The sequence below is a fragment of the Eleginops maclovinus genome, chromosome 7, assembly GCF_036324505.1.
Source record: "Eleginops maclovinus isolate JMC-PN-2008 ecotype Puerto Natales chromosome 7, JC_Emac_rtc_rv5, whole genome shotgun sequence".
NCBI lineage: Eukaryota > Metazoa > Chordata > Actinopteri > Perciformes > Eleginopidae > Eleginops > Eleginops maclovinus.
In genome coordinates this window covers 5509910-5531451 of record NC_086355.1, presented here as the reverse complement: position 1 = coordinate 5531451, position 21542 = coordinate 5509910, and the positions used below count along the sequence as shown (strand labels likewise).

Genomic DNA, 21542 nt, shown 5'->3' with positions numbered 1-21542 from the left:
TAGTTATGAAGCGAATCCTCAGAAAATATTAGGAAATATTTAGACACAAATATTAACAATATAGCAGCAACACATTTGACTCTTTGAATTTCATTGGCCATTATTGTTCCTAACTGGAGCACTGACACCTGACGCCTGTATCACTGGGCTTCAATATCAAGATCTGGCGTACTGCACTTCAGTGATGGATGCCACTGTGCTTGACCTGTATGGTAATGGGTGTGTGTTTACCACTATACCAAAAATGTGTTTAATCGTAGTTTAGGCCAAAAGACGCCATGAAATCCAAAATATTAGATATAAAAAAAGAATAATACTGCTTCAATGCAAGCCATACATCAATAAATGATTAAAACAGTCATTGATTATTTAATCTGTGTGTGTGTGTGTGTGTGTGTGTGTGTGTGTTTATATGAAATGCCTTGTCATGATCCACTTCTTTCCTCAGCTGAAAACCTGTTTCAATGTTTACCGTGTGAGCAAAACACCAAGTTTTACGGCCTTTTTCTCGGCCTCAGATACATTTCTGTCCTTAATTTCTCCCATATTTCAGCATTGACAAAGGAACCAATCATCCCACTGCCTGTGTCATGTCTCACTCACAGTGACTTCATGAATTGCTTATAAAAAAAATGACTTCATGGAGCAGAACGTACAGCAGAGAGCTGCAGTCATTTTAAACAGCAGGTGAATAACATCCTCATCAGGCAGCAGTACCCTCTGACTGAATGTTGTGTCTCACTGTGAACAGTTTTCCAAACTCAGTCACATGTGATCACATCACACAACAAAGACCATCCAAAGGACTGCTTTTGATTCATTTGCATTTTACTTTTGGGCCTGGTTTTAATTGTAATATTGGCAGGGAAATAGCTGCCTGAATATGATGTCACAGCAAAACAGAAACTGCAACTGCTCAGACTTTGTAATTATTGTTTAAAGTTATAGTTCAATTTGGAGGTTCTCATCTTATCGTGAGGGTTTCATAAAACGTATGCTGGCAAGATGTTTATTTTTTCAGTCAGGTAAAAGTAAAAACTGGTTTAATAAAAAATAAAGGTAAAAACACATGGCAAATTTGTCGTATCAAGATTTCTAACCTATTATTAGGCCTGAGAAATGCACGTTTTAAATAAACCACCGATCATGTAATATCCTAAACCGATCAAAACACTACGAGCCAAAAAAAAGGTCTCTGATCATCCGAAGGGCGTTTTGACAGAAAATGGCGCAACAGCAAGAGGCTCAGGGACATTTTGAGAAAAATAAATAAGAACGAAAAGCACATCAGTTGCTTTTTTGTGTTATATACTTAGTATTGTGTATTGCAGCTCCACTAATTTAAATCAAACGGCAAGTGTTGAAGGTTAAAATCAGGCCGCAGTTAAAGGCCTGCAATAATCCACAGGCTTTACAGCAACCCTGCACAGCAGTTCACAGCACAGAGCATTTCCACCATGTTATATTGCATAATTCAACCAAACTTAATATGATATTAAAGCAAAAAACATATATATCATCAACTCGCAGGTGCATTGAAATTAATTCACGTTAAGAAACAAACGAAATCTATTTCTAAATCGATTAGGATTCAGGTTTCTTTCAAAGTACTAGTCGCAGGTTGGTGCATTTTAAAACTAACATCCCAATTACGCATGCTCTGCAGGTCGATGTTACATTTGAATACGAGGCATATTTAAATTTTAAAAAAGTATATTACTAGCAATATAAAAACATGTATTCAAATAAAATGAACTCACGCTCTCTGGACTGGTTTTCTCCTCTTGCGTCCAGCATACATGACGGCTCTACTTATATAAGCCTCTGGTGAATCCCTCAGAAATACACAGAGCCTCTTTCTCTGCTACATGTAAGCCAACAACAATATCGTGCCGTAATCCTCCAGATCAAGACTGTAAACACATTCATAAAAAGGAAAAAATATCAAGGAAAACGAAAAGAAAACACCGAAGGAGATAAGTTCTGTGGAGCAGGACTCCTTTAGCCTCGTTGTTTATGGGCCGCTTCACTTGGGAGTGCAAATCAAACTGCAGCAAAAAAAAACAACTAAAACAGGAGATTCTGCAGAAACAGATCCGTTATAAAGGACAACGGAGAAAACGATGAAAGAGCTGCTGTCCCATTAGCCCTCACAGATGGATGAAGTTGATCCAAGTAAAAGGCGATGTTGAGTTTTCATCCCCATGAAGAGAAAAAGGATGAAATTATCTGAGAATAAACTCAATCTGCAGAGAAATCCTGCTCCCCATTCCTCCAGTTTATAAATATAACTCAACAACCCCAAATAATCGCAGGGAAAGCTTCAAATATTTTACATGTTATAATCGACATCAGTGGTGCACTCCAATTAGCGTCGGACATGAGCTGCAAGGGGGGCAGCGGGGGCGCGCATTCCACTGGCGGGCACGCCCGACACAGATTTCTGACGGGAGCGCGCTCAAGAAGCTTCTTATAAATGACAGCACCGGAGCGCGGGCAAGTGGGATAGTCTCCTGGAAACACAGGCAGAGAGTCCACGCCGGCGCGTTCACGAGCCAGGCCCACCGTCCAATCAGCGCTCAGATGAGAGATGGAGGTTTATGTTGAGCCTGCGGTGGCCCGTGCAGAATGTGGGTCAGGGGTGAGACTTTTAAATAATGTAACTGAATTCATTTCAACATCCAGGAGAACTCTCGGTGGATGTGCACCTGCAGTGAGGTTCAGCTGCTGGGAAATGAGAAGAACCTGCAGCCAGGAGACTAGAAAACCATGCTAATTGATCTGCAAATACTTATTTATTTAGAGCCTCTTCATTTCTGAAATACAAATGTAAACCTATTATCTCCTTAATGTGCAGCTCCTCTCTACTTAAGAGAGATTGATTTACAGCTCAATGTTTAGCTGTCATGCCCCAAGTCTTTTCAGCCACAGCACCTGTTTTCAGTTTAAATTTAATCAATCTCGAATGCATCTTTTCTCTGGATGAAACTACAGGCAGACAGAGAGATGGTGAACCTGTGTCTAGCAGCTAATGGTCCATGTTTCTCTCAGGAGTTGGTATCTAACAGAGCAAAAAGGTGCATATTTGACTTACATTCTGCAGGTGATCATCTCATGCAAATTAAAATAACAGCTAAAGTGATGGTATAGACATTTCCTCGGAAGACAATTTGTAGGAAAAATGGTAAAAATAACATTGAATGCAATATGCAAAAATATACATTTTACATAACATTTGAATTTGCAGTTCAAACGAAACAAAACAGCTCTCAGGAAATATCCCTTTTGTGATCACACATTAATGCTTAAAACCACTTGGTGTGTATTATGGTCCATTTTTTGGTAAAAGGTTCTTTTGTAACTTGTGAATCTATTTAGAACCTTAGAAGATAAGAATCTAAAGTCTAGTATAAATCATTTCCCCCACCATGAGACATAATCCAGTCAGTAATATGTAGTTTGTTTGTTTTTTACACAACATATAAGTTTACAATCTACAGAATACATGTGAATAATTCATCTGGCTCGCCTGGGGGAGATTTTGACTTCAGTCTAATGTTGTTGTATTGTGTGAAAACAGAGAAGCAGCTATTCATTGTGTTTTGACAGCAGACAAAGACAGATACATCTAAATGCTCAGCTATGGAAATGCATACATTGAGTCACATGACCACTTTAGACCCCCTTAGGGTGCTGAAGACCCCCCACAACACATGTAGAAAGAAAACTAGGCCAACATTCTGATAGGTTGTATTGGAGTCAGCTTCTTTTAGTGCTCTCCTCCTTCTCAGGGTAACTTACAGATTTTATTTCGTAGCTTTAAAGATGGTGATGTTGTGTTAAGGGATTACTCCACAGCTATTTATGGTATGGAAAGATAACCATTCGTGCCAAGTCAGATATATGCACATTTTGACATTTCTGACGTCTAAAGCATTGAAGAAGGGGAAACGGTTTTCCTTTCTGGAAGAAGTAGGATTAAAAAGTACAAAAAGCCTTCCAATAATGATTACTTCATTCCAGTGAATTGCAGAGAAGGTGTAGAGGGAATTATGGCTGAGCTAATGAAAACAGGCATTATGACTTGGGCAACAACTTGTCCTTTTTTGAGTGAGTTGTCTGGTAAAATAACAACCATCACATCACTGAAAGTTATTGGAGACACACAGACAAAGGCATCTCACTTATTCATGACTTACCTCAGCCTTCCTGTAACTCAGTTTATACTTTAGTTTTTGTTGCCTTTACACATCACGAGTGAAATCTGTAGGCGCTTGTCCTTCAGGACTGCAGGAGCTGGGGAAAGGTGGTGTGTTTGTTTAGACATTGTGTGTCCCACGAGACGGACACCACCACAGCTGTAAATGTGTTTTTCATGCTCTGGAACCCGACAGGACGAGGAAAAAAAGAGAGCTGTTATCTTTTTAGTAGTCAAGGTCGTCCTGTCAGTCTGGGCGGGGCCGTGCACTCAGCAGAGGAGTCCCTTCAGACTAGAAGAAGCACACCAAGCTGGTGGGTATTGGGAGGTTACACTATTTCCATGTTGTACTCATTCCACATGGGGATAAACCCTCACTGCCACTGCTACACAGGCATTATTCGAGGCTGAACTCTAAGGTAGTCTTTAGAAAACAAACAGTACAGAACACAAACAACAGCTGCTGCATACATCAGGTTAATTTTAAGGGTTTGATTGCATGTCATTAAACCTTTCGTCACGTTTTGACTGGGGAACACAGCCGATTGAGAAAACTTTTGCCAGCATATGCAAACAAATGCCTGTTAAAGTCTTATTTAGGGACAGATAAAAACACAGATGTTTAACTTTAGCCTACCTCTGAGGTTTGCTTCAAGGTTCTGTTTTGCGTTTGCCTTCATCTGACACCTTGATGTAATAATGACTTCACCATAAAAAAGGTCTAAATATTGTGTAAGATAATCAAATACTCTAATGTTTAAGTGTCATGTCAATGAAATCCTTGGGCTTAATTAACAACAATATCGCTTCTGACATTTGACATAAAAATCTGTTGCCTGGACACAGTCTCTGTATGCATTTCTGTTTCTAGTTGAAATCAAAGAGAACTTAGAGAACAAGTCATACAATAAGCTGTATAATATCACATTAGCACGCGGACTCTTGTCCTCGATGTGCCTCTGCAGTGGAAAATAATAAACTACTGAAAAATGTATGAGGGTTGTGGCTTTGTAAGTCATCATTTAGATTGTGGCCTGGGGTCAGATTCTGTTTTGGAAAAAAGGTCTTGTTATTTTACAGCTTTCACAAAAATACAAACGTATAACTTTGGCAAGTGGGCTTTTGGTGGTTAAAACATTGCGACCATGTCACTTGACAGAGGCTAGACTAAATATAGACGAAATACTATAAGTACACAGGCCATCAATTAGATTTGTTTAAATATATAAAACAGAAAAACACTTCCTGGAAAGGAAAATCATGCTTCAACCACTGATATAGCACAGCCAAAGAGTAGTTCTCTAAATTTAAGCCTAAATAACAAGCATCAAGGCCAATATTTGCACAATAAAGCTACAGTTTTGGATACTGTGTAAAGTAAACAGTATCCTTATATCCAGGCTTTTTTATTTTTTTACCTCTAAGTTATTTAAATAATTAGATATTCAAATTAATAATATATATGGTATTTTGTAGATCTAGAGTAGATATGCAATGTAATAAATTATTCTTATTTAAGCATTAATGCCACATAGGAAGTGCACACTAAGTGTAGGGAATGACTTAGTTATTAAATACATTTTTAAAATCAAATCCCTGCTGAATTCACACTGCTGTGACTCTCAAACTGACATGCCTTTCAATTATGATCAGATACACAGAAATATCATTTTCTTCTTTACTTGATATCTCACTGATTGAACTATTCGTACTTTATGAACAGTCTGGTGGGAATCAATGTGTTTTAGAAGCAAGTGAAGAAGAAAAGGCCAAACACTAAACAAAGCAGCTCATTCACAAATGCTGGGTCCAAAACCACAGGTTACTTTGGAGAGAAGCAATAACAAAACATTACACAGATTTACTCAAGTACTGTACCTAAATGCAATTTTGAGGGACTTGTCATTTATAGAGTATTCAGATTGTTTGCTACTTTAAATATGACATTTAAATAAAGCTTTAGTTGCACCTGGAGTAAATTCACAAGCTACCTTGCAGTATACAAAGTCATTAAAACTAGCTGCACCTTTACCAGCTTTGATAACACTTTGATGCATCAGTGATTAAAATCAAAACATAACATGTGATTCTGGAATGGGCCAATTTGCATAATGTGTGATTTTCGTACTTTAAGTATATTCCTACACTCTGGTACTTCTTCCACCTCTGGTTCGATTAATAATGTCTGGGCACATACAGTTTATTGCACGTACCCGTCCTGTTCAGTTTGGCTAACGTTAGCCATGTTGTCCTACTGTTTTCATGTTTGATAATCCTCTCAGAAAGATGTTTGGGATCCAGAAAGACATTTCTTGGACACGTTTAATCCTCCCCCCAAAAAATAAAACACACGGGAAGCAAAAACAAGCATCATCTGTGACAAGCTAGCAGTTAGCCATACTGTTCCTTGAGAACCACCACCAGTTAACTCGGATTATTTTTACAAGAGGTTTTGGTTTATCCCTCAGTTAATGGACAGCAAGGTGCTTTATCTGGAAATTCACCTCAAAAGGCACATTAAAGCACAGTAAATGTGTGCGCTATAGAATATGTCCACATTTGTCACGGTGATCCTACTGCATAACTACTCTCTGACAACTGACTCCAGCCAATGGCAAAGAGAGTAGGCCTTTGGAAAACAGCCAATCAGAGTGCAGCTGGGCGACAGGTGATTAGCCACACCTGGGATCAAATCTGTGCCATTCTTGTTGATGCCATTCGTTATCATGCAATTGTTGAAACTCGACTTTGTGAGTCAATTAAAACATTTTAAAACATTCCAATCAGTCCCTATAGGATAATGACAACAGAGGACTTTCTTTTAAATCTAATGAATAAATACAACATAATATTTGGAAGTTATACTGAGTGATTACCACTAAAACCTATGCATTTGTTGCCAGCAGGGGGGGGGGGGGGGCATGGCTGTATAAAGAGTCCCAGGCAGTAACATGAGTTGCTGGATGGTAGAGCCTCACAGGTGTGCCTTAATAGCTTTCCCTTCATCGGCAGCTCATTTATAAAGGTCCGTTTCAAATATAAAGGGTCTGAAATATAATCTGGCAGATGCTTGTTTTACTTATTCTTTTTAATTATGCACATTGTTCTTATTGCTCCATGAGGTACCATGTTAAGTATTTAACATTAGGTGAAAAAATAGGCAATATTTCTAAGATCTGTATATTGATCAAATATAGCAGTATTATGTGTATTAAAGAAGGACATGAGCTGCATTATGGCAGAACAACAGTCTGTTTGAAGATGTAATAATATCAATTGTAATCAAACAAGTAATAATTGTTTACTCAAAGCTAATAATAGTACCTTTTTGTTTTGCCATAATTATCGTCTGATAGAAGCCTCTGGGATACAGCTGCTGCGTACATGAGAAACTGGTGGGAAAGAGAGGGAGAGTGAGCCCCCTGGAGGACAAACCATAATGTCTCTCTAAAAGCAATGTACAGCCCAGTGTCTTCCAAACCAGTGCAGCTGATCCTTGCCTGTCCTTGTTTCCTAAACCCTTATTTTGATTTTTTTGGAAAGGATGAATGGCATTTAAAAAATGAAATAAAGAACAAACACATTTGTAATCATTGCACACATATATTTATGAAAAAGCATTTAACAGTAGACAAAGGCTGTTTTTTATAACATATATTATGATATATATACTATAACTACGAGGCTAAAGTGGATTACATAAACTGAATAGATGTGATTTTTTTTTCTTTGCTTTTTTTTACAAATAACAAAAATATGGCAAGGCACATGTTAGCATAGAAGCATCAACACCGCTGAGAAGAAAACATTTGGCTCCAGGTTTTTCATAGTGGCTACAGTCATGACATGTCTGTATTAAAGTTCAATATCCAAGGCTGTTTATAGGCTGTCCTTATAGCCTCCAGAGTCTGCTTCACACCAAGATCCTATACTTTTTTCAACACGTAAAACAACCAGAGAACCAAAAGAGACACAGGCGAGAAGGCCGCATTATATTGCGGCCAATTATTTTGAAGCGTTGTACTGAAAGGTTTCCAAAAAAAATACTGAGTGATTTCCCACAGTGCAGTGGGAATACGGTTAAGCTGCCATGTTAATGCTGGTTTTGCTCAGGATTATCCAAAGCAGTCATGCTGTTTATTGTAGTGTTGATATTACAAACACCTGGTGAGAAAGATACAAAAGGAGCCAACACGAAGCGGCCGAACAGGAAACAGACAAAGCAAAGTGAATATGATCTGAATGCATTGTTAGACCAGTTTGAATCTCAATACTAAATCCCCTGCTCACCAATGAAAGAAATCTTACCATCTCTACAGAGATAGGTCAAGCTTAGTATTCTCCCTTGTTTCCATTGTTTAGGACGTTTTTATATAATGGAAAATGGACTAACAAATTCCTCAGAGCCTTGAAATGCACAATGCAGGATAAATCATTTCATTTACAGTAAGGACACTGCATCTCCTATATGGACATGGCTTCCCTTAAACTAGTGCAGCTCTACAGGTTCGCCTTAGAAAAACAAAAATGGATTATTATTTGAAGAGGCTTTATACAACAAGGCACGGATATATTCAATGTATATGAAGATATTTTAAGCTGCCGATCCGGCATGAAGGCACAAGAGTGTATATGGTCATGCTGTTTGCTATATAAATTAATGTTTGGGTTGAAGCGGAATATATGTTAGGGTGATCCCCTGTAGGACTACGGGACATTGAAGAATGGAAAAGAGTATTTTTGTGTGAGGGATGCTGCAGAGTTATAGGTTGTTTATTTCCGTGGACCTGCTTTGTTTAAATGTAGGGACAACATGGAATGGGCTGATCTACTGTCTTTGAAAGGCGTCCATCAATAACTTGTTTAATAATGGATTCACGTTACCCTCCATAATGCAGAAGTCAGTTGACTGCATGTGCTAATCAGCTGTTTGCACTTGTAGAAAATTAGAAAATATATTACACAAAGTGCACACCTCTGAGGGATGTCAGGCTGAGTCTCCATAAGGTAATAGTCATATATTTCCTGAAACTACGTTATTTTCTTTCTTGCAATCACCGAGCATTTTGTCGAGATTAGTGCACTGCATAATAGTTAGGGGGAATGTGGGGTTAGATGACTTTTGATGGACTGATTTCTTGAAGCTCAGGACTTGCAGTTTGTTTTTAGTTCAGTTGCTTAATATGCATGAGTAAGATGCTTCTTAAAATAACCAACAAGTATAGGTCTCAGTTAGCAGCAGTGCATTCAGATTAACTCAACTGCAGCGATGCTTATTTTAATATGTTGCTGAAATGGAAATAAAACAACACGTGAAAATACTTGCATTGCTCACAATAGTTCTTGAATTCTCTGCTTTTTTCTGACACGTTTACTGGTGCTCTTACATTTTGGGATTTGAGATATGTATGCATCCCTAACTGACACGTATTATCCAGAAAAGCACATTTATACTGCAAAGATAATCACATGCAGAGAATGTACATGAGAGATTGTTGTGAGATCTCTTGGTGAAACAAATACTACTAGTATAGTTACAGACTTGCAATAACCACAGTTAAGGGTTTCATTTAAAATACACAGATTATTTCATCTGTAATAATATTAATTTGAAGGTACGGCTGTGCTTTCAGGTAGGTCACTTTCAGTGATTCTGTACACTGATTACTACGAAGATGTCGACGATGTCTTTTAGAAAAACTCTCAACTTTATCAGCATTAAAGTTCAGAATGATTATATTTGATAAAAAACAAAACAGTATGTTCAGTTGTGTTTTTTTTTAGGCATTTATACTTGGGAGATAATGGATGTCCCTGGCCCGGCTTCCCTTATAAAAACCTATTTCTTTGGCTCTTTGGATTTCCTTGACCAATCCTCCTAGCTGGCTCAAGCTCCATCCTGGTAAACGCACTTGCGGCTTTATACTTCATTATTACTATAGTGTATCTTCACTAAAAACTGAAAGCCAAACATTTAAACATCACAGACTGGACAACATATAAATGATACAGAGTTATATAAAACATTATGGCAATATCGATAAGCACGAGAGTCTGTGGATAAGCACTGATACAGGCGAACTATATACTGAGATTTGTCCTTCTCCGGGATTTCATTTTTGCCAAAGACAAAACACGGTGGCTTGACTTTACTCTGTCAGGTACATGGCTACATCACGGGCAGGAGTGGTAAACATCTCATTGAGTTCAGCGGAGATTCTCTCATCCTGCGGGGTAAGCAGAGAGCACACATGGTGAAGTACTGCAATGAAATTCATTTACAATTCTGGACCTACATTTATTTATTTGTCTCTCTTTTTAGGCAAACAAACAAGCAAAAAGCAGGACATTTAAAAGCAAATTAAAAAGGGAAAATATTTCATAATTCTTTGTGACTCATTAAACTATCAAACGTGACAACAGATTCCAGTGATAACATTTGTCTGTTTTTATTTCTATTTTTGGTGAACTAACCCTTCAAGCTTTAAGCTGAAAAGTCTCATGTTTGACATTGACGTGAATTATTACTGTTTTTCTTTCTCAATACAACATTAGAATTATATTATGCTTATCGTAAAAAAATGCTTCGGAAATACGGAGAATCTTCCTTGTTTTATATCGTGATAAATGTAACTTTTGATGTTCGTCTGTTGACAAAACAAGGAACTTGGAAGCTTCAAATGGCCTTATTTAAAACATAGTCTTACATTATAAAAGGATAAACCATTATTCGGTCTGATTATGGTACGGATGCATACATGAAGTCTCTGTACTGTCTATAAATGTGAATGTTCCCACTTGTTTAACTGTTGCTATGTGCATGTTCTGTTGTTTACAAGCTGTCAAAACAAATATCATCTTTGGATCATAAATCTAAAATGGCCTGACGATTGTTTTGTCCGTTTCTGATCTTGTGGGGTGAGACGACTGTTTACCTGTGTGTGTCTGTGGCATTCCAGGTAGTGAGGAATGTTGAGTGTGTGTTCTGAGGAGGGGATGATCGGCGGGGCTGTCAGAGGGCTGATGTCGGCGTTCTCCTGGTTGATAGCGGACGTTCCCATCACCGGCTCGCTGTGGCTCCACTGGAAGTAGCAGGACCCTTGAAGAGGACTCTGATCCAGAGACGGGTCAGCCCCCCTCAGGCCTGCAGTGCCAGAGAAAGCCAGGACGTCGCCTCCTGCTGGCCCGGAAGAAAAGTGCTGGTCGAACAAGCAGCTGCTGTGAGTGGCTGCCTGGCCACACGTCAGCCCTGTCTGCTGAGCGTGGTTCAGTCCGGGGACGCTCCTTGGCCAGAGGCCGGCACGCGGGAATGTTTGGCTTTCCGTAGGTTGGCTGTTGCACACTGGCATCAGTTTGTGTCCGTTCTGCATGATGCCGGAGTGAGGCAGCTTCTGCTGCTGGCTCTGAGGCCACGGCTGCACCTGGGGGTTGTGCGGCTCAAAAGACGCGCTTCCTTGCAGGAGAGTTGCGGCAAAAGGAAGGGGAATATTAGACGTGTTAGCGGAAATAAAGTCAATGCAAGGAATCAGGGCTGGCAAAACGTCCATAACAACGGCTGCCATGTGGTTTGGCTGTTGAACAGAGCTCTGCAGTAACTGTCCGTTAGCTGCCATTGCAGGAGCTTGCACATTGTTTTGCGGATGCAGCAGAAACTGGCCGGACTGCGTCGGTGCAGAAATCCCACGAGAGACGCCCATGTGGTTGTTAGACGCCTGCCCACAGGATTGAAACGGGGCTGAGGCGACTCCAGCGATGCTGTTGGGGACAGTGAGCTCTGGGAGCTCTATAGACGGGCTGAAAATGTCTTGGAGCTGCAGCTGCTGAAGAGGGAGCAGGTTGGTGTCGGCCTGAGTGTTCAGGGGACCGTTGTGAGAGAGTTTCTGGGTGCTGCTGAATATCTGAGCAGACTCTGCAATCACTGGGCCGTTCAGTGATTCCTGCTGGTGAGCGTAGAGTCCATTCATTGGAGAGTAATTCAGTTCAGGGCTCAGCGTCTGAAACAACTGCTGCTCCCCAAGTGCAGCGGCTGACAGCTGGGCACTGAAACGGTCCTGCTGATTGTTGCTGGCTGCTGTCAGGCAGCTGGGCGGGCTTGCGCTCAGATCTTTTTCCTTCTCTTTGAACAAAACACTATCAATGTAGTCAAAAATGTCATTAGTGAGGATGCTGTCCAGATCGGACTTGACGTTGTTTCGCTGATCCTCATCCTGATTTATTCTCTTGAGGGCATTTTCCCAGTCCATCAGCTCTGAATCATCCACGTCCAGATCCTGCAGCGCTGCACAAAAGTCCCCGTCTTGAGTTAACTTGCCCAGGTTGTCAAAGACGGCCATCACTGACTGCTTGGCTTCCTCTTTCACCACCACAGACTCCGTTGTGCCTGTAGCTCCACTCTCCTGCCAGGAGTTACCCACGTTGATCAGAGCCTCGCTGTCCATGAACACCTGATCCACAGGTAACTGAGTTTCCACAGCTGGCAAGTAGGCCGACTCATCCTGCTTCAGGAAGCAGTCCACCAAAGAGCCGGGGGGAACGTCCTGGCTCATGTCGTTGATGCTACTGAACTTTTTATTGAACTGAAACTGTGCCAGGTCCACCGTCGGGCCGGTGTTGTAGAGGACGCCCTCTCCTGTGGTGCAGCTGAAGGGAAGCTGCAGGGCCCTCTGACGCAGATACTCCTCCCCCTCGGCGTTGCTGAAACACACCCAACAGCAAGCGTTACATTTCTGATACCAGGACCAGAGTCTTATCAATGTTAATGATGGAGGAGGTATCTTTGTTTGCCCGTTGCATCTCATGGCCTGGCTGAGGAAGTCATTGTTGTTAAAGGATCAAAAACTCACACTAAAGCTGTCTGCTCTGCGATGATGAAATCAGGTCTTCCGTTTTTGAAGATCAGCTTGGCGTTGGCCTTCACCCACACCCAGCCACTGGACTTACTGAGGAGCCTGAAGACAGTCATACCGCTCTCCCCCGTTTTAATCACTGTGAGGTAAAGACAACACACAGGTTATCAGTAATGTGGTCCAAAATGTCTCTGTGCATTGTAATGAGTGCAACATCAATTTTCAATGTTCCTCTCAGATATATCCTAATAACATCAGAAAATCAGTCTAAGTGGAAAGCTTGAAGGGTTATTGAAAACCTTAGAATTTCCTTTGAGGGGGCAGGAATAAGACAATGTCATTAATTGGGCGGTAATCGATGAGATATTTTACTCTGGATCAAAAAGTGATCGCATTAAAGATGTAATGTTAGAAGTTTTTTTAGAGGAATTACTCTAGGTTTGAAAACTAGGTTGGACAAATATAAATAAATGAGGAAAAGTGACGTACTGCGGATGTGGTTGTTGGCGCAGTACAACATGTCAGCAGCGTGGATGAATTGGTAGCCGGAGCCTTTCATACACAGTTCAGTCTCTGAATAACCCAGAACAATCTTCCCCCTGGAGAGAAACAGGAGAGAAACATTTGTTTGTCAAACTGGAATAAACTTAAGTGATGCAAACCAATTACATAGACAAAGTAATAGATTGAAACAGAAGAAAGGAAGAATGTTGCTCTACCTGCTATCAACACCTGTGGGTGTGAAGTCCAGCTTGTGTTTGGTTTGAAAGAGGAGCATTTTGGATCTGATCTCCACGATGGTAGGGGGCTGGACGGGCATGGCGATGGAGAAGAGAGCCAGCTGAGGTTTGCTACTGTTCCCGTTGTCCCTCAACACCCTCTGGCCGTGGAGGTACTTCAGTCGCCCCTGGAACTTGAGAGCCTGGTGTGGGAGAAAGAATATCAGATGAGTAACTAAGATCAAATACGTTGTGTGTTAGTTTCTTGAAGGGGTTTCTGAGAACATAGAAATGGCATGAGTAGCTTTCTTGGAATTCAAACAAAGGTAATAAAGCCACATTACATCTAATTTTTTTGGACTATTTATCTTGTTTCTTCATATTTTTGTACTAACCAGAAAGCCAGAGGAGTTGTCCAGCAGGCAGCGGAAGCGACACACGAAGCTCCTCTCCAGGAAGGACGAGTTCTCCGGGGGAAGCTGCTCAGGATTGTACATCACCGTACTCCCACAGTTCTGCATGACTGAGCACACGGGTAGAGATCACGCATTACATATCAGAATCATTTATCCTGAACACTGATTTAAGTCAATGAGAGTGAGCTGAACAAGAGTCATTCTACAGTTCTTACCATCTCCACCCGCAGCAGCAGTGGGGGGGTTCAGGGCAAAGTGAAGCTGCTGTCTGAACAAGGACCGGTCATCAGTGTGGATGAGCTCAAACACACTCTGATGGACCACATCCGACTGAGGAGAGGAGGCAACACTTCATCAGAAATTCATGTCGTCAACATGGATCCACTTCCTGTGATAGTGTCGTCATATTTAGCCCTTTTTTTCTTGCTTAAACACAAGTCTTTACAACATGCTGAAATGACTGCTCCAGCGTGGTCTGATGTATGGTTTGAAAACTCGTCCACACAGTACACAATGGGTCAATACATTATTTGGTGAATAGTTCATAGAGATTAAGTATGGAAAGAAGTTTTTTGGATCCAATTCTTGGACAGCACTCTACACCACCATTAGAATGTGTCCAACTTTCCTATATGTAAATATAATTAAAGCTGAAAAAATACTTCTAATAGGTCAACCATTTAACACTACAAGCGCTGCCTTTTGAACACTCCTACACTTCCATGAACATCAAATTCAAGGACTTTCTAACCCCAATTTCCCTCGATCTCAAGCACCCAAAACAGCATAGTTTAAACACCTGGATTAAGGTTATTGACTGTTTAAATACTGCCTTTCAGTGATAGACCTCTTAATAAGTTAAACAGAAAAGTAAAACAACATCTATTTATTTTCTTAAAGGTCCCCTATTGTGCAAAATGCCCTTTTTGTTGTCTTTTATACATAAATATGTGGCCCCCGGTGTGTAAGGAGACTCGCAAAGTGTCAGAAAATACAACCCTCTCTCTTTTCCTCCTTAAAAACGAGGGTACAAACGAGCTGATCCAGATTTGCTTTGGTTATGACGTGATAACCGAAATGTAGGCTGGCTTTACATTGAACTCCTGGCAACGTCCCACCCGACGTGATAAGTCCCAACCTATTGCATATACAGTCACTAGCTTAATCCCCTCTGTTATGGAAGTAATATGGTCTGCATTCACATTAGCAAGCATCGCTAACACTCAGAGCTAACGCTGTACTGGAGAGACTATGTGTAATATAAAAGGTCCTGTCCTTGTGGTAAACCCCGCGAGAGAGAAACGTTTGAACTCCATACTGTTTCAGAAATGTTGCTTGATTTGGTTTTGAACATCATATGGCGTTTTATCACGGCAGCGTTTAGTTTACTGCTGGTAGAAAACTCTCTTCAGACAGAGAGCTGCATGCGCTCAAAGGGGCGTGGCCAGCTTCAGCTCAGCTCAGATTTAAAGCCACAGTGACAGAGTCAGCACTTCAGGAACAGGGCTGAAATAGAGGGGTATGGGGCATGCTACGATGGGTGATCTGTTTGGTATAGAAATGGCCGTACAATATATTGTTGAAATATAGCATAATAGGAGATCTGTAAACACTACAAATAAATATTGTTCATAAAATAACTTAGCCAGCATCTCACCTGATGAAAGCCCAGGTAGTCCTTAATTGTGGAGGAGACGTAAAACACGGATCCATCTGACGTGACCACAATCACAAACCCGTTCAGCGCCTGCACAAAATAAAACACATTCAGGTTTATTCAATAGCTTTCAAGTGATATTGTGCCATCATTTTTGATTGTATTCCAGAGATGACAGACACGCTACAGCTGATCTAGATTAAATATGTCAGTACATGTTAGAGGAAAACAACAACTTTGATCTTGATTTCAGGTGAACTGTCCAAATATAGTAAATTGTAGTGTTTGCTGTTACTATAGGGCAGTTCAGCTAGTTTACAGTCAACGGATTCCTCAGGGCGGGGGGAGAATATACTCAATTTAGAAGAAGAAGAATTACAGATTTGAATCAAACTAATATTTCAAAATGTAACTTTTGTTTCTACACAGTCCAAAAGAAAATACAGATCATCTCCCAATGTAACATCATTAACTCTGTGTCCAATTTTAATCTGAAATCCTGCCGCCGGTGTTGAATCTACAATAACATCGACAGCTGCCGTTCTCAAAGGCCCTTTGTTTTACACACAATCACTGCCTGTTGTGATCCTTCTGCAGCACAACGTGTGAAAATGTACCTGACAGGTGAGCGTCAATAAACGAGGCGCAGGGCTCTTTGACAAAGCACCGGTTTTGTGAAGCGCCACAGAGCGTGGCCGAGCTTTGGCAAGAGGCACCAAGACGAGCAGCCTCACCTGTCAAAACTTCCCCCCTCCATGGAGAGACCTGGATTACTTCCACACAGAGCCAGCACCTCACAAATAAACAAAGTGTATCTGCGCATTGATGCACCTGCGGGCCTCAGGCTGTGGGACTTGTGTTAATATGTAGTGACACTTAATCGAACTATCTATTTAAACTGCGTTTGATCGATTTTGTAGGGATGCTTTCAGACTGACACAGTTTTGTTGGCAATGGATCAGAGTGGGTAAATGCACGTCATCTTCCAATGGTTCATGACCGTGCTCTTCCTCACCTCAGTTTCATTTGGTTGGCTTCAGGTGCTTCTGTCAGGAATTGGGAATTTCTGTATTGCTTTTTGCATTCAAATTGACTTATAATTCTATAGGGCAAACACATACACAGAAAAATAGAGACGCAAGAAGCTTTTAAAGCATCTTAGAGAAAGGGCTCGGCTATATATTGTTTTCATGATATTAGTCTTAATATAATATAGGATTTTTAATATCGTTATGGCATGGTTTTTATCTTTTCACAGTTTTAGAGGCTGCTTTTTCCTCAACTTTTCTACCTGTTCTATTATTTGCCTTTGACCACCTAGTCATTATATCCACATCAATAATGATTTTTTTTAGCAGCAATCTCATATACGTATATTAATATTGTGTGAAACCACAGAGAGTCAAGACTTGTATATGTTTGCAATATGGATATCACGGTGTTTGGAAAAAGGAACAAAAATCCCATCCCTGGTTGGAAACAATAACCATTCCAAAACCAAAAGATAATCTAAAAATGAAAGGAAGATTAAAAAGCATTTTGATCAAATATAAATGTATGTCTAATGTTTCTACACTCCAGTCTGAATTAGGGGGCAAAGATGGTTCATACCTGGAGCAGCAGGTCTCCCTCAGAGAAGCTGCAGGCGTCCATGCTGTTCCCATTCTGCCCGTTGACTCCGGGAAACGTCAGACTGTTGTTGCTGCTCTTTATGGTCGCTGCACAGAGGGAGAGAAACAAAGAAGAGGTCAGCAGAGGGAATATTAACATTTTTTAAGTTACTTTTTATAAAGGGTTAGGGTTATGTGATCAGGACTGAAAGGTGAAAGGATTTGGTTAAAACAAAAGAACAAACACAATATTGAAATTTGGCCGACTTTTACGAGTTATTGTGCATTTGTCTTTATTTTTCAACAACATACAGTGATTACTGAGAACTGGGAACAAACCAACACCACTGGAATTGAGAATAACTCACATTTAAGTACAGTAGGCCAGGGTTGATCCAGGGATTAGATGTGCAAAGTCAATGTTAAGGATTGCCTTTCCCTTGGTTTTGTGTGCGTATTTAATTATTGATTTATCTTTCCTTTTCTTTATCCTGCAACTGGATGACTAACAGGAGGGCTTCTTACGGTATAAGCTACGCTTTCTGCCCTCCCGCTTCTACTCATTATGTTTGTTTGTTGGATTCATAAATTGTAAGTATTAATATTGTAATAGTTTTAATAGTTTAGTTTAGAAAATGAAGTTAAATGGATCCGTCTGTCTTGTTGTCACGCTCTACTGGACGTCCTTCCCATCACTGACCTTTACTCAACATTTATTCCCTAAATGATCCTCGAAGAAAGACAGATGTTTAAACAGCAATGACACAGGTGATTCATGTGCAATTGAACTAAAAAGCATTAGCATATTCTCTTTCCAAAGTCTGTTTCTGTTCTGGACAGCTTGAAAAAGACCAGTTCTCAAACCTGCACTTTGTATTAACTTTATTATATTATTAAAAATCTCTTGACAAAAGGTCAAATCTGATGTTGAGCAGGCCGCTGCACTTAATTTCTCCAACGCTATTAAAAACAGCTGCTTAAAAGAGATTTTAATAAAGCAAAAGTGTTTTTCTTCTCTATTGTTAATCTGTCTTTTTCTCAGAGCTGCTTCCTATCATTCCTCTCTGACTTGAATAAAGCAGATGTAATCATAAACATATTCACGTAGCAAATGTGGCATTTTGACGTCGTAAAGTACTACAGCAGGGTTAGTTAACTTAATTTGAAACATATAAAATCACAAACACAGGCATGTTTGTTTGTGGTAATAAATGGCCGTGTTTCTAATCTCTGGGTTTAAGTGTAAATGCATGGCAGCAGCATCTAACATAGCATCTTGCCTGGAGGCATGGTTGTAGTCTCTGTTCCAGATTCACAGTGAGCACCTTGCCTGATGACTCCTTTGGATATATAAAGTCTGATGACTGAGAACATGAGTCGCTTCATATGCCTCGGCATGTCTGAGGCTGAAATCGGCAAAACAGGTTTGTTCTCTAAGGCTATAGATACACACTCCTCTGTTAGCACCATGCTGCCACTCAAAAGGTTTGTCCACCAATAACAGACGTTACAACCCAGCCGAGTGATCCCCCCTTTCATCTGAACCACTTTAGAGGTCCTGCGACTTAGAGCATTTAAAGCAACAGGCACCACTTGCATTCATTTGAGCCGCCGGGCGTTCAGAACATCAGCCAGAGAACAAAGTCAGTTTACACAACCATTTTCCGGTATGAGATTACAAAAAAAACTTGGCAATGTTCCTCTTTTTTTATGAGGAAACCTTTGGGTACCTTGGTTGCAAGCAGCAAAACTGCCAGTGTAGGCAGAGGTTGCCTCAGTGTTAATAATACTCAAGTTGTACTTGGCGTGTCCAAATCGAATGACAGCCTGCACAAAGTACAACAATGACTCAGCAGCTCTGTTTGCTTTGGCTCTGCCTTGGCATCTTGGTAAAGTCACTGAGCCCCTCGCTGAAAGCTTCCTCACTGCGCAGCATTGTTCTCTCTGCAGCCACTTCATGTCACGTCATGTTTAGAATCAAACATGCAAGTTTTAAAAGCCTGGATAAGATGCTAAATTGTGCAAATAGAAGTATAACGTAGCTATGGCCGACACACAGCAAGACGAAAACAACCTTATCTTTATCAGTGTCACTGAAGTTCATGTGCTTAGTTACATTTAAAAAGGGAATAACAAGTTTGAACAACTCAGATTCATCCTGAATTTCTATGATGGATGTTTTTGTAATAAATCCACAATAAATGGCATACTTTATACAATTCCTTTTGCTCTGTTTGTTTTGCACTACTTCCACGCCGTGGTGTGATGTCACTAAGTACAATTACTCAAGTAGCATACTTAAGTAATATTTTGATTTGCTTTGTATGCCACTTTGTACTTTTACTCCAATATGTGATGCAATATATTGTACTTTTTACTCCACTACATTTATTTAACACTCAAAGTTTAATCTAGTAACTTATTAGCACTGTTTTTTATACAAAAACACACAATATGTTTATATATGATGAAGATCTTCACTTCTTATCATATATTTATTGAGAAGTCTTTAAAGTTAAATCCTCATCAACTATTTAAAAGATTGAAATGTAATTAAAAAAAGAAAAATGTATTATTCTTTGAGAATAAAATACTTCCGCATTTAAAAACAAACATACATTTTTGATACTAGAAGTACGCTTTTACTATAAGTAATATTGTGAATTCATGATGTTCACTTGTAATTGAGTATTTTAAGTCTATAGTACTTTTACTTTCACTTAAGTACAGGATATGTGTACTTAATCCACCTTTGCTTCCTTGTTACCACATTGGGGCTGTCCCCTTTTTGTTAACTAATTGGCCGTTTGGGTCTTGGTTGACAATGATTTATGTAATCTATTAGTCATTAATGAAATGCTTTTTTTCACGGGGAGTGCCTTATTCCAAAAGAAACACCAGCATTTATCTAACACAAGATTTAAAGTCATGCTCTCGTACGATTCTTTGATGATAAATAATCAACTGATTAACCAATCAATCTGTGTCAACAATTTTTATACGTCAATAAATAATCTCAATTTATGATCACAATTGAGCCGCAGCTGAACAAGCAGAACGAGCTATCGTGCTTTAGCCAAGCTTTAATTGTTGGTCCCCCGCCAGAAGACAGGTTTTCTCATTTCTGGAGAACTGATCTGGCAGCCTGCATATCTGCACACACATAACACATACACAGACATAGCACACACAAACACACTCGGTCTCGCATCTGACCCCGGGGGGTTTTTGTAACTAATAGCCGACAGGAGCGCTTCCCCTTATCTGGACGGCCACTACAGGAAAATCCCAGGATATGGCCTCTCCCAACCCGTCCTTCCAGTCCTGTCACGCAACACCTCTAAGGAGGGAAAAGGCCCCTGAACACTCCCCCTCACACACAGACACACCGACACTCCCCACCCTTCAGCTAGAACTCACACAGTGTTTACACAAACACTCCGACCTGCACAGCCTGACAATCACACACACCACGCAGAGCTGCAGGCCTCACACACACACAGGGTCCATGTACTGTCAGCATCAAATGTTACATGTGCAGCCAGTGGTGTAAAGTAACTACAGCTTTGAGGTACTTGTACTTCATTTGAGTATTTCAATTGTTTGCTACTTTGTACTTCTACTCCACTACAATGTAGAGGTGAATAGTGTACTTTTACTCCACTACATTTATTTAGTACCTTTAGTTGCTAGGCAGATTTGGATTAATGATGTGAAATATAATCAACACTTAAATCAGATTTAGTTTAGTAAATTCACAAGCTACCCTGCAGTATGCAAAGTCATTCAAACTAGCTGCACCTTTACCAGCTTTATTTTTCCCCCTCACCTGAAGAATTGGATTTGCTTTGTTCTTTTTTGTGTATGAGACAAATGGACATTATTTCTTCTCCTATGATGTGTTTAATGCATTTGATTTGTGTTTGTTTTTCTTGTTTATTGGTTTTTTTAATTTTTCCTAATAAAAGACAACAAAAAACCCCACCTTTGATAACACTTTAATGATCAATAATTATAATCAAAACATATCATATATATTATTCTGAATAGGCCGATTTGCAGAATGACTACTTTTACTTAAGGTACGTTAAGTAGA

General features: G+C 40.1%; 2 protein-coding genes across 2 annotated transcripts in view; both read right to left on the bottom strand.

The window, feature by feature from the left end:
• The window catches only part of LOC134867796 (aryl hydrocarbon receptor-like), a 34604-nt gene extending 32218 nt beyond the window's left edge, over window positions 1-2386 (bottom strand). Inside the window, exon 1 of the mRNA XM_063888616.1 lies at window positions 1761-2386. Within this exon, the coding sequence (XP_063744686.1) occupies window positions 1761-1801 (41 nt within the window). The 5' untranslated portion in view covers window positions 1802-2386. The remainder of the gene's footprint in view (window positions 1-1760) is intronic.
• A 5395-nt stretch (window positions 2387-7781) lies between these two features.
• The window catches only part of LOC134866823 (aryl hydrocarbon receptor-like), a 31441-nt gene continuing 17680 nt past the window's right edge, over window positions 7782-21542 (bottom strand). Inside the window, exons 3-11 of the mRNA XM_063886984.1 lie at window positions 17448-17554; window positions 15837-15926; window positions 14395-14509; window positions 14159-14286; window positions 13764-13966; window positions 13534-13643; window positions 13042-13183; window positions 11134-12892; window positions 7782-10425 (exon numbers count right to left, since the gene is read on the bottom strand). Of these exons, the coding sequence (XP_063743054.1) occupies window positions 10348-10425; window positions 11134-12892; window positions 13042-13183; window positions 13534-13643; window positions 13764-13966; window positions 14159-14286; window positions 14395-14509; window positions 15837-15926; window positions 17448-17554 (2732 nt within the window). The 3' untranslated portion in view covers window positions 7782-10347. The remainder of the gene's footprint in view (window positions 10426-11133; window positions 12893-13041; window positions 13184-13533; window positions 13644-13763; window positions 13967-14158; window positions 14287-14394; window positions 14510-15836; window positions 15927-17447; window positions 17555-21542) is intronic.